General features: G+C 37.3%; 5 protein-coding genes across 14 annotated transcripts; 2 read left to right on the plus strand and 3 right to left on the minus strand.

The window, feature by feature from the left end:
- Nucleotides 1–120: 120 nt before the first annotated feature.
- LOC108565447 (ankyrin repeat domain-containing protein 13D) lies at nt 121–4,167 on the minus strand. Of its 5 annotated transcripts, none has more exons than XM_017924911.1 (12): nt 3,636–4,167; nt 3,229–3,364; nt 3,000–3,170; nt 2,800–2,943; nt 2,674–2,745; nt 2,116–2,293; nt 1,836–2,064; nt 1,496–1,775; nt 1,219–1,386; nt 992–1,095; nt 842–930; nt 121–486 (listed from the first exon to the last, which is right to left on the minus strand). In XM_017924911.1, the coding sequence occupies exons 1-12, from the start codon at nt 3,732–3,734 to the stop codon at nt 294–296; spliced, it is 1,863 nt and encodes a 620-aa protein (XP_017780400.1). In that variant the 5' UTR covers nt 3,735–4,167; the 3' UTR covers nt 121–293. The 5 variants fall into 5 exon arrangements, with proteins under 5 accessions (XP_017780400.1, XP_017780401.1, XP_017780402.1 ...); XM_017924912.1 differs by having other exon boundaries at nt 122–486; nt 1,225–1,386; XM_017924916.1 differs by lacking the exon at nt 121–486 and adding an exon at nt 505–753.
- Nucleotides 4,168–4,261: 94 nt separating this feature from the next.
- Nucleotides 4,262–5,745, plus strand: LOC108565448 (SPRY domain-containing SOCS box protein 3). Its single transcript, XM_017924917.1, has 3 exons — nt 4,262–4,721; nt 4,787–5,246; nt 5,306–5,745. The coding sequence occupies exons 1-3, from the start codon at nt 4,374–4,376 to the stop codon at nt 5,704–5,706; spliced, it is 1,209 nt and encodes a 402-aa protein (XP_017780406.1). The 5' UTR covers nt 4,262–4,373; the 3' UTR covers nt 5,707–5,745.
- Nucleotides 5,746–6,254: 509 nt separating this feature from the next.
- LOC108565449 (acyl carrier protein, mitochondrial) lies at nt 6,255–7,435 on the minus strand. 2 transcript variants are annotated; one of them, XM_017924918.1, is made up of 3 exons: nt 7,195–7,435; nt 6,726–6,842; nt 6,255–6,605 (listed from the first exon to the last, which is right to left on the minus strand). In XM_017924918.1, the coding sequence occupies exons 1-3, from the start codon at nt 7,345–7,347 to the stop codon at nt 6,426–6,428; spliced, it is 450 nt and encodes a 149-aa protein (XP_017780407.1). In that variant the 5' UTR covers nt 7,348–7,435; the 3' UTR covers nt 6,255–6,425. The 2 variants fall into 2 exon arrangements, with proteins under 2 accessions (XP_017780407.1, XP_017780408.1); XM_017924919.1 differs by lacking the exon at nt 6,726–6,842 and adding an exon at nt 6,878–6,988 and having other exon boundaries at nt 7,195–7,434.
- Nucleotides 7,436–7,709: 274 nt separating this feature from the next.
- On the plus strand, nt 7,710–11,329 carry LOC108565457 (SWI/SNF-related matrix-associated actin-dependent regulator of chromatin subfamily A containing DEAD/H box 1 homolog). Of its 3 annotated transcripts, none has more exons than XM_017924938.1 (11): nt 7,710–8,036; nt 8,198–8,355; nt 8,413–8,599; nt 8,693–8,774; nt 8,832–9,003; nt 9,062–9,246; nt 9,307–9,500; nt 9,563–9,701; nt 9,759–10,032; nt 10,092–10,313; nt 10,371–11,328. In XM_017924938.1, the coding sequence occupies exons 1-11, from the start codon at nt 7,928–7,930 to the stop codon at nt 11,199–11,201; spliced, it is 2,553 nt and encodes an 850-aa protein (XP_017780427.1). In that variant the 5' UTR covers nt 7,710–7,927; the 3' UTR covers nt 11,202–11,328. The 3 variants fall into 3 exon arrangements, with proteins under 3 accessions (XP_017780427.1, XP_017780426.1, XP_017780428.1); XM_017924937.1 differs by having other exon boundaries at nt 7,712–8,036; nt 8,141–8,355; nt 10,371–11,327; XM_017924939.1 differs by having other exon boundaries at nt 7,956–8,036; nt 8,126–8,355; nt 10,371–11,329.
- A 765-nt stretch (nt 11,330–12,094) lies between these two features.
- LOC108565450 (rab GTPase-binding effector protein 2) lies at nt 12,095–14,996 on the minus strand. 3 transcript variants are annotated; one of them, XM_017924921.1, is made up of 9 exons: nt 14,824–14,992; nt 14,693–14,755; nt 14,533–14,631; nt 14,293–14,475; nt 14,095–14,234; nt 13,810–14,040; nt 13,061–13,761; nt 12,873–13,008; nt 12,095–12,816 (listed from the first exon to the last, which is right to left on the minus strand). In XM_017924921.1, exons 2-9 carry the CDS (start codon nt 14,730–14,732, stop codon nt 12,421–12,423), a joined length of 1,926 nt encoding a protein of 641 aa, XP_017780410.1. In that variant the 5' UTR covers nt 14,733–14,755; nt 14,824–14,992; the 3' UTR covers nt 12,095–12,420. The 3 variants fall into 3 exon arrangements, with proteins under 3 accessions (XP_017780410.1, XP_017780409.1, XP_017780411.1); XM_017924920.1 differs by having other exon boundaries at nt 14,805–14,992; XM_017924922.1 differs by having other exon boundaries at nt 14,533–14,628; nt 14,693–14,996.
- Between the last annotated feature and the right edge of the window lie 194 nt (nt 14,997–15,190).

Below are 15,190 nucleotides of genomic sequence, written 5' to 3' on the forward strand. Positions count from 1 at the left end.
TAAAATTAATAAATAAATCATTGTTTTCTTCGTTATTGTTATAATTTTTTTTTTAAGTAATAAATTTAACATAAGACATATATAAGCTAATAAAAATTTTCAATAATCAAACAAAATACGTTTGTGTATATGTCTTGTATATACACATATACCGATTAATAACCATACCAATGAAATAAACGAATGTTGCTTTCACATCAACAAAATAAATATGACTTGATAAATTAGTTGATAAGTTTAACTAAAATACCGTTGATGTTTTTTTTGAGTTCCCTTCGTTCAATTAAAATTCCCTATTTATCGGTTAATGATAATTGCAAAACTTCTTCGAGCATGCGTTGCTCCTCGAGCCGCTGTTCCTCTTCCTGTTCTCTCTGCTGCTCTGACAGCAGCAGAGCCATGTTCAGCTCGGAATCGGTGTCTGGGCTAGAATCTACAAGGACCTGGCCAGGGTTTTGGTATAATGCTAGACTAGCTTGTATTGCTCTAGAAATACAAAATCCAAAGATTAGTTAAGATCAAGCGGACGGTGAGCAGTTGGACAGATTATAATATATGTATAAATGCGTGACGGATGGAAGCAAGAACGGTGATGGACAAATCCCGAATGATATACACTATATATATATATGACTCAAATTTCAACTACGTTAGCCTAATTTGAAAGCGAATTAAATTGAAAACTTTTTCTTCCTTGTAACAGTCTTGACGACATCATCAGAAACGGCTTCCGGCGCGAATGATAAACGTTTCCTGTTTGCATCAATATCAATCAGTTCAATTAATGAGGGCTCTCACTATATCAAAACAACATTAAAAAAAAAACAAATGGATTACTCACTTTTGTAATTGCCTCTCCTCTTCACCAATGAAATTCGGTGTGGTTGGACGAGACGGTTTTTTGGCTTTCAATGCTTCCCATATGTCCACCTGCAAAATTACAACAATTCCAAGATTACTAGAGTTTTCTTAACAATATGAAGATACCAACCTCTTCCTTTTCAGTTCCTGCGTCAATCAAACTTTGCTGGATCGCGAATTGCAATAAGTCATCCTCTTCTTCGATGCTGTACTGTCTACGACCGTCGGCCCCGACTAACCAAATTATCATAAACCATTAGTAAAAAAAATGGAGGAAAATAGTGGAAAGTATCTCAATGTGTAAATTAAAGAAATCGTTGGAAAACAAAAAAAGAAAACTCAGTGTTCGTGTATTACCATTACCGAGCTGCGTGTATCCGGGTGGGCTTTGGAAGATGACGTCGTCGAGGGCGCAAGTTAACCTATCCTCTTCTTCTATCCTAGTTACATAGGGAATATCCATATCCATACCGAATATATTTCCAAATGTAATGCGGGCATTAATCACATGAAATAATGGAATTTCTAATACGAACAAATACGAAATTAGCAATGAGAATAATTAAAAATAGATGGAAGAGAGTGTAAACGTGAAAATAAAATAATGTTTCCTAGTTTTCAAGTATGTGCATACCTATTTTGACAGGAAAACCTGATGGCAGTTGCATTTGTATAAAGTTCCTGAGTTTCGCAAAGTGAGAACTGGAGATCGCCATCAGATCGACGATGGGCAGTATCTGCTCTGGAAGCGAGAGCGGGTAGTTCTCCGATAGCCACAGCGTAGCCTTAAATTTCTGTATCTTCGTGTACACCTCCTTCGGCCTACCTATATCCCTACCGTTCAAGTTAACATTCTCATCGAAATACTCCTCCGGCGTTATGTTGCATGGATTACCGGCATTGGAATATTCCTCCTTTATAAAAAAAAAAATAACATTGATATTGATATTTCTTCATTTAGAGTAATTATTTACATTTCGCGCAGCGGCCGCCTGTTTTTCCTCGACTTCCGCGATTCCCAAGAAGTTCTGCAACGGCGTTTTGGTCGTTTTCGATTTGGCTATAGCCTTATCCGTCTCAGTTAGATGCTCGGTTCTGGTCTTGGTCACCAGTTCCACGTTGCTGGCCCCGAAGACTTTGCATTCGTACCCATTGATTGCCTCCTGCTTATCAGACCTCCAACCCCACATACCAGCTTTGTTCCTACATCGAAATGCATTGAAATACATTTAAAACTAATTGAAGATTAATTACCTCTCGAAGCTAATCTTATCGGTGTCTACGTAAGTCGTAACTATTGGAGTGGTGAGTCTTTGAGACAAAGCTTCTTCGGACGGCGAGAGCAAACCTTGGGCCTCGTCCGGCGCTCGCATCTGCTCGCAAAACACCTGCTTCGCTTCATGATCAACCTCCATCATCGTAGCACCACCATCTACAAATCAACATACACTTAAAACATCTTAATCAAAGCTACAACTAAAACCAGAGCTCAACATGAATAAACGTTAAGCTCTGCATGTAAAATTACTCGATTCCTATAAGATTTCAGACTTTAAGATAATTTACAAATATGTTCAGTTTCGAGCCCAATTACATCATAAGCGAACTTAAAAGTATAAGAAAAAAAATTATTGTACAGCCACATCCTACGTGTTGATATTGTATAGTACCTTGTCTTATAATAATTGAAACACAGCTATCATTCATCCAACTAATCTAAATGATGTTATCACACATTGGACAAAGTATAACTGCGTTTAAGAAGTAGCTTGCAAAGTGTGTGCTAGCTTAGCAAAGCGTTTATGATTTTACCGTTCCCCTCAGTTTTCTCTAACGAATAAATATAACTCCGGTTTCCTCTGATCGCCTCGCAAATTTGTATGACTAATTAAATCATTAATGATAATCTCGCAATTAACGCTATGGTTTTGCACCTACCGTGACCCTGGAAAATGTAGCTCCTGTTTCCGCGTTGCCAGCTCGTGTGATCGAATCCCAACAACGTTGTATCTATCCTAACATTCGAGCCTTGCTTATATACCTTGTATGTATCGCTTGGGCACATCCTCGATATCAAAGGAACTAGAATTTAAAACAATTATTAACTTATTCAATAATTAAATTGAAGTTGGACATACCCCAGCTTGTAAATTCCCACTTCATTTCAACGTAAAAATCTGGCGCTTCTTTCAGCTTCTGCAACAGCTCAGGAATGCCGGCCATGCGATTCGAATATCTTTGGAAATCTCGTCGCTGAAGGACCATATGCAGCAGTTCTGGATCCCCAGTGGAGACAGCCTCTTGCACCACTTAAATCATATGTAAATTAAAAATTGTACTAATCCATGTTAGCTATATTGTATTCACCAGTCCATCCATCTGGATTCTCACAGTTGACATTTGCATGATGATTCAATAGAACTCTGACAACTTCCAAATGACCCAGGGTCACAGCCAACATCAATGGTGTCCTGCCACGATTGTCCCTTGACTCGAGCTCAAACTGCAAACAGTAAACTCCAACTTGACATCATGCATATTTTTAGAATCAATACAACATTAAGAAGGCTTCTGCACATCTGCTTTAAATTAAATTATTAAATTATGGCTTCTGACCAACCAATCAAAGAGTATGACTAAGTAATTGTCCCAGATAATGATGGATTATGACACATTAACAAATTGTTATCAGGAGGAGTGAAAAATCAATAAACTATGACCTATAAGCTGTTCTCCTCTTTTGTAATGGGACCGAAATTATCTGATTTACTCACGGCGTTGATGTGGAGCTCCTCTTCCAGTTTCGTGAAATCATTGTACCACACGAACCAGTGCAATGGGTATTCCGATTTGATGAACTCGGCGGTCACCATTTTTCGCGAATCTTCCCTTCCTTCCTTCGGACGTTCCGATTTCTATTGTAAAATTTCCAACTTCTCGCCCAATCAGCTCGACCCTATCATCACCAAAGCTGCAATACTACAATTTTTTCATCATAACTTCTGCACCAAGCACACAACTCGCATAAACAAATAAACTTTGATTTGACACTGACACTTCACGTACGTCAATCATATTTGAATTAAATTATACTTGGTAGCAAATGTACACAGTCTGTTGTTATGCGCATACCAAGTACCAAAACCACTTACAAAACTCGCTCTCATTAATAGGTAGGATTAAATGGGTGTGATATGTTTTCACTGCAAGCACAAATCACCTTTTACCATGGATAATGGATAGGATCAAATTGGATTTACCTGTATTGAGGTTAATATAAACGACGAAGAATTTTGTAACGTTGGTCACAAGTGTTATGCTGGTTGCATTGCATAAGTAACATATGCAACTTTTACGTTGGCATCATTTCAAATATGTCATTATGCATTTAGTTCGTGCGGTTGTTTTGTTTAGTATTATTTTTCAGCAACAAGCGTAAAATCGATATTTCAGTGTTCGCTACAAATTCAGCTGCCTCTAGTTCCAACTGGACCGAAGAGGAACCGGTGACAATGGTGTTCACTAGGAGAGTAATGAGCGTCACCACTGATAGCAGAACTAAAGAAATAAATTTGAGGAATGCAGATTCGCTGTGCTGCAGCAAATGCTGCGGCGAGAGTATGTACGCAGGAAAATTATGCTGCGATTGTGGCGAAGGCAATGGAACCTTAGATTGGCTCTGGGATGAATCTTGCGAAGGCAGTGATTGCGTTATTGCTAAGCAGAATAAATGTGAGGTGTTGTTTCATCCAGTTTACAGCTCTGGTACAGCCATAATTCGAGGTGACCAAGTCTTTGAGAAAAATTTCCATTACTATTTTGAGGTGAAGATTCTAACAACTCTGTATGGGACTGATGTTGTAAGTTTACATGTTAAATGTTTACATGTTTTTTGTAATAAAGATATGTTTCTTGCTTCCTGCAGATGGTTGGTGTGGTAACTCCTGATGTCAACTTCAAGAAGTATCAGTTAAAGTTCTGCAGCATGTTGGGCCATGATGATAAGTCTTGGGGATACTCATACAGTGGTCATTTGCATTATTATGGGCTGACGCGCAAGTACAGCAAGCAGTTTGGATTGGGCAGTTTGGTTGGGATGTACGTTGACATGTGCCGTGGAACCATTGAATATTACTTGAACAGAAAGCCGTTGGGTATTGCGTTCAATGGTTTGAAGGAACACAAGTTGATTCCGACGGTTTGCTCGACCGCTGCCCAATCCGCTGTTCGACTGACTTGCGCTAAAAAGTTGAAGCCTTCTTTGCAATTGACCGCTCTCAATAAGATCTCTAGAAACACGGAATTGACTAACAGCTTCTTCGAAGTCCCCGGTCTCTCCATGCTCTGCCAGAAAGATTTCTTTTGGTTGACCCCAAGGAAAGATTGTAGCTATACTAATAACTTCCTAGGACATCAAAAGTTAATCGTTTTCTGTGTGTTTCAGACATCGAGCAAACTGAGCAGCTGACTTTAGAGGATGAGGTGGTTTTGTCGCTCGATAGCGAGGGTAAACGGAAGAAGGTTAAAGTCGATAAATGGGGAATTTACATTGGACCGTCGCACGCTAAGAAAAGGATAAAGAGACGTAAGAGCTGCAAATGCGTTGTCATCGAGTCTGGAGGCTCCAAGCAGGTAATGACCCAAGCAGAATTCTTGGACGAGGCGAAGACAAAGGAACATTCGCTTCTGCATTTCCTACAGCATCAGCTGTCTCGAGAAGCCGAAGAGACCATAAATCTCTATTCTGACGACGACAACGATCCGATATTTGGATTCAATTACTTATTTGATGAACGTAGACGTAGAAGAAGGTTGGTAGATGAGGACAGCTCCAGCTCTGATTAAAATAACGAATCTATCGCATTCGAATACTTTAAAAAAAAAGAAAATATGTATAATCCAAGGATTGGTTGATCCAAAAACAACACATTAATTTTTAGCCAGTAGAAGGGCTTCTTTTTTACATTTTTTTTCTTTATTAATTCGAAATTGTTATTGTTTGTATATACAAATCTTTATAAATGTATTAATTTGGAAGCCGCTTTAAAATAATATTAATGGATAATTTGCATTTAGGTGTAGTAGAACCCAACAAATTTGTTTAAGAAATAATCGTACGTTTAGGAATATTAATTATAATCACATAATATGTTACGCAATTCAATTCTTAATATCTTGTAGAAAGTAATAAGATGATACTATGTGTAATAAATAATCTATATAACGTATAACTAAACTTGCATAGACTTAGTAAAATCTCATTGTTTCAGCTAATTGTAGTAATGATTAAATTGTTATTTGTTTGTCATTATTGTAACTGGGATTTATTTCAAATATTAATTAAGCTTAGGAAAAAAAAATTGATTGTAATGGGAAGAATTTAATGAAAACAGTAGCTTTTTATTGTTTAATAAAAACCGGGAATAATACAGAGCGAATACACTTTATTTAACTATTAATTACAATATGTATCATCGTGTTTTGTTTTTATATTTTTTTTTTTTTATACATGTACTCTTATTAATAATCAATGTTTGCTAAAGCTACAAATTTCAAAGGTGACTTCATTCATAAATATCTTCCTTATCAGCGACGTATCTGACTATGTCTTTAGGCTTTAGCAGCTTCTCAGCATCCATATCTGGGATTTCAAAACCAAACTCATCCTCCATGGCCATTATGACCTCAACATGATCCAAGGAATCCAAGCCCAGGTCATTGATGAAGTGACTCTCCAGTGTGAGCTACAATCAACACAAAGAACAGTTAAAGCTTCTTTTTTTTCTCTCTTCCATTCAATATAAAAAGCAGAGCTAGTGTCACCAATAGATGTGATAATTAAGTGAATGCAAATGTTACCATACCTTTTCAGGATTGACTTTGTCATAAAGCTTAAGGACCAAGAGCACCCGGTCAGTGATTAATTTCAGTGATAGCGGAGGCTTGGAGCTGTAACACCGCTCTACTGGTGACACGAGTCTCTGCAATGTACAAGAGAAGAACACAATTGAAATACCTTGTCCGCTGTGACTTTATCGTACGAGGCGCACACTTTCAGTACGCGCTCTTTGATCTCTTCCTCTGTCAGCTTAGACTTGGGCTGACTCGCATACAGACGAGCTTGAATCTGAATGGTGGAAAGCAACTTTGATTACAAACGGGCGATCATGGAACGCCATTTTTTTTGTAGGTTAGGAAAAATTATGTAACTTTCGGTGGAAATCGATTGATATTTACGATTTGCCAAGTGCGCAATTTCGATGAATACGAAGGGCTTGTCCCAAGTTTTACTTTCAACTACTAAGGGGGAAATGTTTTTCTTAGTGATTTTACCTGATTGCTAATGAGGAATTGGTTACTGGCAACGAGGCTATTTGATGATTTTAAGCATTTGTGAACGGCGACTGTTGCGGGCCTCAGGGCGAAGGATCGCAGCACCACAGCCTGCCTCGTCAAAGCGCGGATATTTTTCGCGATTCCTGCCATTTTCACTCACTTTTCCACACACCGTATTTTCATGTAATAATATGGTCGAAACAGACCCTGGCGCCCCCTGTGGTTTGAACGTACCAAAGAAATTAGGTGATGCCAAATTTATAAAAAAAAAATAACAATATAACTAACAGGAAAACTTCTTCATCTATTAACATTTCCTAATATTTCGATGCTAATTTATTTATACCTTGTTAATTACTAGGTTTTTTTTTAATTAATAACAATTTTAATGAATTATTACAGTTAGAATTGAAAGGCAACGGTGGAGGATATTTTAAATAATTCATTACGAAATCCGACAGGAGGCTGCAAATTTCTTTAAGATCAATCGACTTAAAGCGAGATGGAACATATCTTCAGCCTTGTGTAAGAACGAAACGCACTGAGCGTGTGATAATTTGGCGGTATAACCTGCAAGGAGCAGGTGACAGCAGCTAGTAGCCATTTGTAGACTTCATTATTAAAGTGCACAGGAGTCCATGCCGTCACGATAATTGGGATTCATATTTTCGCTGTATGTCATGTGAAAAGACCTATCGCACTTGAATTCGATTTAGAAAAGCTGCCGAGGATGTCCCAAGACGAAGGCTCCAGTCCCACCAATTTGCGCGAATTTCGCATGCAAAAGAAACCAGTTTTGTCCCACAACAAACCCAGCAGCAATGGTCTACTGAACTCATGTAAGTGTACATTTAGATTTCGTTTCGCTAAGCCGCCTCTTGATTTTATTGTAAGTGTCAATTTTTTTGTTTTTCGTTTACTTACAAAGCTTGGTAAATTGCAGCGACCGAGGTTAGCCCAGTTAAAACGCCTATTAGACGTAGAATAGTTCCTATTTTAGATTCGGACTCTGAGGACTCCGAGATGCACGCGAACGGGGCCCACAAGCCTTCTGTCAGCTGCAGCAGCAGGCCTGTCCAGAAGAAGTCAGACAAGGTTCTGGAGAGAGAACGCCAGGTCCGCTACCTCATCAAGAACTTCCCCCATGTTCAATCATTCGTAAATTAACCATCTGCCCACTCATTGTTCTTCACACTAAATGTAAACTGTTTGCAGGAAATTTATGAACTGATTTCCAAGGTTAATTTTGACCTGGAAGTTGCTGTTAATGAACTTAAGCTGACATTAGAGAAGGGTGTTGATATCATTGATTATAAAGATTGGAAAGAGGAATCGCCAGTGAAACAGTTCAGGCCTATTTTAAAGCGGGAGAGAATTGAGCACATAGTGAAACAAAGCAAAGGTAACAACAATTTTGTTTGTTTTTCTAATCCTCATACTTTCACTTCATCTAATTTCATTCAAAACTGAATTAATATCTATAATTTTAATATAGCCAAGAAACGCAGAATTGATCATCATGATGAGGACAGTAATGATAGCATTAAAGATTTCAAAGATAATAGAGTTTTTGACAGGTAATAAAATAAAATAAAAATAATGCGTTATTGTGATAAATCGATGAAAATTTACAGTGACGAAGATTCCGATGTCGAAGTATCAAACGAGTTGACTGGTGACAAAAAGAGAGTTCTCGAGTTCATGCAAACGGCGAAACCCAACGAGCTGCAATTGATGTCTAACTGCTCTAAAAAGAAAGTGGATGCGATTATCGCAAGTAGACCGTTTACCGGTTGGATCGACTTGGTGAGTGACGCAAAGAAAAATTATATCAATTTGCAAATTTCATTAATTCCGTCGACAGGTGAAAAAGCTGGAAGAAAATAAGAATCTCAGCGGAGATATTCTGAACGCGGCGCAACGTGTTTTAATAACCAGAAATAATATTAGGCAGCTGATGAAGAAATGCGCAAGTATTGCGTCGCAATTGGAATGTGCAATCAAGAATGAAGGAGGCGTTAAGAGGCAACCTTCTAATCTGTCCTCATCGTAAGATATAATTCTCTTGGATTTATTTGTTTATTTTTTTAATTTTTTGTTTGTGTGTAGATTGAAGTTAACAAATTACCAAATGGTCGGGTTAAATTGGTTCGCTGTTTTGCATCAGCAGGGCGTGAATGGTATTTTGGCGGATGAGATGGGATTGGGTAAAACTGTTCAGGTGATCTCATTTCTGGCGCATCTGAAGGAAACGAAAGCAGCTATCACCACGCACTTGGTGGTTGTTCCAGCATCTACTCTAGGTAATTTATTTAATAATTTAAAAATTGAGTTTTGTTTTTATTTGAAATTATTCGATTTTAAGAAAATTGGATGAACGAGTTTGGAAGATGGTGCCCTGAATTAAGAGTATTGCTTTACTATGGAAGCGCAGAGGAACGTAGGAGCTATAGATTTATGTTCGCCGAGGGGAAGCACAAAGACTTCGATGTCGTTTTAACTACGTAACTATTGGTTTTGAATTTAGTTGAAATGTTTATGTAAATCGTTGTAAATTTTAGTTATAATATGGTGAGTAGCAGTCCGGAGGAACGGAAGATGTTCAGGGTGACTCCGATGCATTACGTAATATTTGACGAAGCGCACATGTTGAAGAACATGAACACGCAACGTTACGAAACATTGGCCAGGATCAAAGCAGCCAAACGTATCTTGTTGACTGGAACTCCTCTCCAGAACAACTTGCTGGAGTTAATGTCTCTCTTGATATTCGTCATGCCTAATATATTTTCGGAGAAGGCGGATGATCTGAAAAGCCTTTTCCAGAAGAACAATGTAAGAGAAACAACGTTTCTTTTGTATGTTGGTTTAGTATTAATAATTTTGATTTGTAGAAGAAAGATAAGGATAGTGATGATGATATTCCGACATTTGAGAAGGATCAGGTGGAACAGGCTAAGAGAATCATGAAGCCGTTCGTGCTGAGACGGTTAAAACGTGACGTGCTTAAGGATTTGCCCAAAAAGACGGATTTGAAATTGAACGTTGCTATGGTGCCTTCGCAAGAAACGAAATATATGGAGTTGATTACTGCGTTCCAAGAAGCTGGAACAAAGGTTTAGGTTTTTGTGTTGTAATTTTTACTTGTGTTTTGACCGGTGTGTTTTTTTTAGGAGGAGGGAGGTAAATATAATGGTATGACGATGATGTCCGACTTGAGGAAGCTTGCCAATCATCCGCTTTTGCTAAGATACCACTATAAGTATGAGGATTTGCCAAACATCGCTAGAAAATTGGCAGCAGATCCTGGTTACAAGGATACTGTTGTCGATTATATTGTGGACGATCTCGCTTGCATGTCGGATTTCGAGATCCACACGATGTCCAAAGACTTCGCCTGCCTGAAGAAGTTCCAGCTTCCGGACGAGTTGATCACCGTCTCCGGAAAGTTCAGCTTCCTGGACGAGAAGCTGGCCGAGCTGAAGAAAGGCGGACACAGAGTGCTGATTTTCAGTCAATATGTGATAATGCTTAACGTTTTAGAGGAATATTTGGACATTCGCGATCATTCCTATTTACGTCTCGACGGCAACACCGCGGTCACATTGCGGCAGGAGCTGATCGATCAATACTCGTCCGATCCAAACATTTTCATATTCCTGCTGAGCACGAGAGCTGGAGGTCTCGGTATCAATTTAACCGCCGCAGACACCGTCATCATTCACGATATCGATTTCAATCCGTACAACGATCGTCAGGCCGAGGATCGCTGCCACAGGATGGGTCAGACCAAACCAGTGACGGTCTACAGACTGATCTCCAAAGACACCATCGAAGACGGCATGTGGAATCTGACGCAGGAGAAGCTTAAGCTGGAGAAGGAGATTACGTCCGACGACTACGAAAACACCGAGACGAAGAGCGTCGTCACGCTGCTTTCGACCGCCTTGGGAATAGATTCTACCAAAATGGCTGGGCTCGTCACGCAGAAAAAGAAATCTTGATAAATATAAGCTCATTACTTTCTTGACACACACCCTCTGTTTTACTGTTGATCAGTTAAAATTGTTTTCGATTTACATATTTAGTTCAATTACATATTTTTTTATTCTACAATACAATTACGTAATAGTTTAAATAATGGCATTTATTTATTTAAATATATTTAACACTTTTTTTATTTATATATATATATATATATAAAGTATACAATTAAATATATATATAAAAAAATATATTTCGCATATATATATTTTGATGAAATATGCATATATAAATTTGTTCTTAATTAATAAATTATTGCGTTTAGTACTCGCATTGTTTGGCCTTTTTAATCTCAATTACAAAAATTTCTTCGAAATGAGACTGAAAATGAACTAATAACAGAATTTGATTTATTATTTATTAACAGATTAAATGTCCGAAATTCGTCACCAAATACAAATATTTTTTTAGAAAACAGCGCAAAGCTAAGTAGATGTAGACTCGATTCGTACATGAATGTTTTTTGGCTTAGATTTAGTTACTTCATCGAGTCTATTCAATGTTCGATTGTAAATAAAAATAAATTGACAAATATTCGCATTTTTACGTTAATTTTAACCAAATCCTGCAAACGAAGATTAAGACAATCTCCATTTTTTTTTTAAACTAGATACGAGGAAGACTGAAGTTCGAATGAAAGTGTAAAGAGAAACATTGAATTATTTATTAATCGAGAGAGAGATAAGTGAAAAATCGAAATGCAATTTATATATAATATATATGTATTGCACTATCTATAATCAATTTATTTCCATTCCATATTAGAAGTATATTTACATAGAAAAAAGAAACCAACAAGTTTTAAAAAAAATAATAGAATACAAATGTAATATAAAATATTTCAAATCTAGTAGTAATAATATATAAATATTTATATTTGCGCCATTTTGGTTACCATCGCAACAAACAAATATCGAGGAAAACAACCGTAACGATTTCTTATAACTTTTACAACACACTCGTTTTTTTTTTTTCCTGTTTCGACCTAGAACTCTTTAAAAACTTTTGTATAACACTTAAAAAAGAAACAGTAAACCCTTCTCCACATGTTTTCGATCTAATGTAATAAAATACCGCCTCGTTCAAAAATCACAATATCTAATCATCAACGTTTTCGTTTTACAAATTAAGAAATCATTATTGGACTACAATTTATTCCTCAATAACTACCGCCCTTCCTTAATCCGGCGAGTGCGGTGCTTCTTTGCTAAAGTATGGAGCAGACGATTTGACTAGAAGCGTGTGGCATACGTCGCAGACCTTCGAAGGTCTCATGTGCGGTCCAGATGGGACTTCACGGTTTAAGCAAATCGAACAGAATATCTGCCCGCAATGCTTGCAGTGTTCTTTTCTCTTATGAGACGTGAATCCGGACCTGCAGGAAGGGCAATCGTCGACGTCTTCGTCGTGCTGCCACCGAACTTGTGCATCGGAATCTCTGATCTTCTGAAGTTGCACTTGCAGACTCTGCGATAAACGCACGAAATCCTTTTGAACGGCTTCGCTGTTATCCAACTCTTGTTGAAGCGACGCCACACGAGACTTCAATTCTGCGTTTTTATCATCGACGCTTTTCTACAAATAACATATTCATAAAAACTCAATTTTTTCCTTAAACTTCAGATTCTTACCTTCAGTTTCTTTAATTCCTCGGACTCTTTTTCCGCTGCTGCAATTCTCTCTTGCGCCAAAGATATTTTCTTCTTCAACCTATCCAAATTCTCCAAATACCTACCTCTGTCTTCTTCCAGCTTCATATTGGTATGCCTTGGAAACGAAAATTAAATTTATGAATCATAACATTTATTTCCATACTCACTTCACTTGATCCAACTCAGCTACAAGACTGTTTTCCAATTGACGCGTATTCATTTGATCGCTTTCTATTTGATCTTTCAACAACATAATCTCCGATCTCAAACTGTTTGTCACCTCTTCAGCGGCTTCCTTTCCAATTTTCGCAATAATCAAATCCTGGTGAGATTTCAACAAAAGCTCTTGCAACTCATCGACGACACTTGGTAAATTGATGAATTCACTCTGCAGCTGCTCCGAGTGGGCAGTGTATTTCCCAACCAAATTATCGTTTTGTTTTTGCAATCTGTCGAGTTCTTGCTGAATCATTTCCCTATCTTTAGTAACGAACATTAGATTCTCCTTCATCTCATCGGTGCTTTGATTGAACATCTCTTGCAATTCCTTCAAATCTTGCTCGCAACATTCCATCTTCGTGCTCAACTCTCCGGTTTCCTTCTTATACTCCTCTCGTTTCTCATTCCATTTTTCTTCCATGTCCTTCCTGAAAGCGATTTCCTTCAACAGATCCTCCTTCTGCCTTTCCAACAACTTTTCCATGTTGGTCACTTTCTGTTCCATGCTCGACGCTCTCTTCTGCTCATTAACCAATTGGGCTTCGTAATTGCTGCACATATCGCACGCCCTCAACTCTAGCTTTCCATCAAACGAAGTATTAGTCGCTGCTGCCATATTATGCACCGGAGATTTATCCATTAACGAACTCTAAAACATCCATAATTAATTAAATAAATTATTTGTTTTATAAACTACTTCATGATCCGGTGTGCAGCACTGTTTGCACTTCTGCAATTGATCATCCGTTGACCGTAATTTATCCTTTAAAGCTTTAATTTCTTCCTCGAGCGGCCCCAGCAAAGACTTCAGCAATTCATCTTCTTTATGGTCATCGTCCTGTGATGTGAAAGCGTCAGCACCCAATTTCTTGACTAATTTCTTCGTTACTGCACTCAGCATCACGCTGGGCGCTAAACTAGACGTCTCCTAAATTGCTTCCATTAATTTTTCGTTCAATCAAACAACATTTTATTCAATTACCTGAACTGTGTGATGTGGAGATTGCTGCTTCTCAGTTTTCAGTTCTGTATTCTCAGTCTCTAAATTCTTAATAATCACCTGCAGTCTGCTCACTTCAGAACCATAAATATATCTAGTAGAACTAGATTCCTCTACGGTTTCTAATAAAAAGACAAAAATATATCTTGTAAATGAAAAATGAGCAAATTTATATATTACCATGCACCAATTGCTGAAGAGTAGCTATTTCCTCTGCAGCTTTTCTTTTCTCATTTTCCACATTAGATTCCAATTGCATGTCAGCTACAAGCAATCTGCTTTGATACTCATTCAATTCAGCTTTTACTTTCTCCAGTTCTTTAATTAAATTATCAGTTTCCATTTTATTTTTGTTCAATTCATCTGTGTAAAACACATACATTATTAGAATCAAATTAAATACAATTAAACAATAATTACCTTCTTTTTGTAAAAACAATTCTTTCATCTTAGCCCTCTGACAATCAAACTCCACCCGCATCTTCTTTGTCTCTTGTGCCAATTTAACTATTCCATCTTCTATAAACAATTTAGTAGCAATTAATAAATTAAAGTCAATGCTTCAATAGACTGTACTTACCGACACTCTTCTCCTCGACGTTTTCCTCAACACCTTCCATATTTATCTAACTTGAAAATGACACTAAAAAAAATTACTTAGCATCAATCAAACCTCCATATTATGTAATTACAGTAATCGTTGATGCTCACTACGCTCATTAAACTACAAGAACCGCTTGTATCTACAAACTCATAAAGAGAAATTTATTATTTTTCAAACTAACTGTGAAACTATGATACTATTTGTTTGCTAAATTTGATAACCTATAAGACCAATAGGAAATGTCACCAAACGTCACTTTGACAACTTTGACGTTCCATCCTGTTTCATCTGTCACATCAAAATCTCTTATCTATTTCAAAAGTGTTTAATGCATCCATAAATAACTTATATAATCACAGATAATATACATACTTGATTGATAATATCTTTTAAACTTTTTAAGATAAACTTATTTTTTTTTTATTAGAACTTCTTACAAAATAGTTCAAAAGTGTAACTGTCAAAATTCAAAAT

Source organism: Nicrophorus vespilloides, unplaced genomic scaffold, assembly GCF_001412225.1.
Source record: "Nicrophorus vespilloides isolate i.1.1-1 unplaced genomic scaffold, Nicve_v1.0, whole genome shotgun sequence".
Lineage (NCBI taxonomy): Eukaryota > Metazoa > Arthropoda > Insecta > Coleoptera > Silphidae > Nicrophorus > Nicrophorus vespilloides.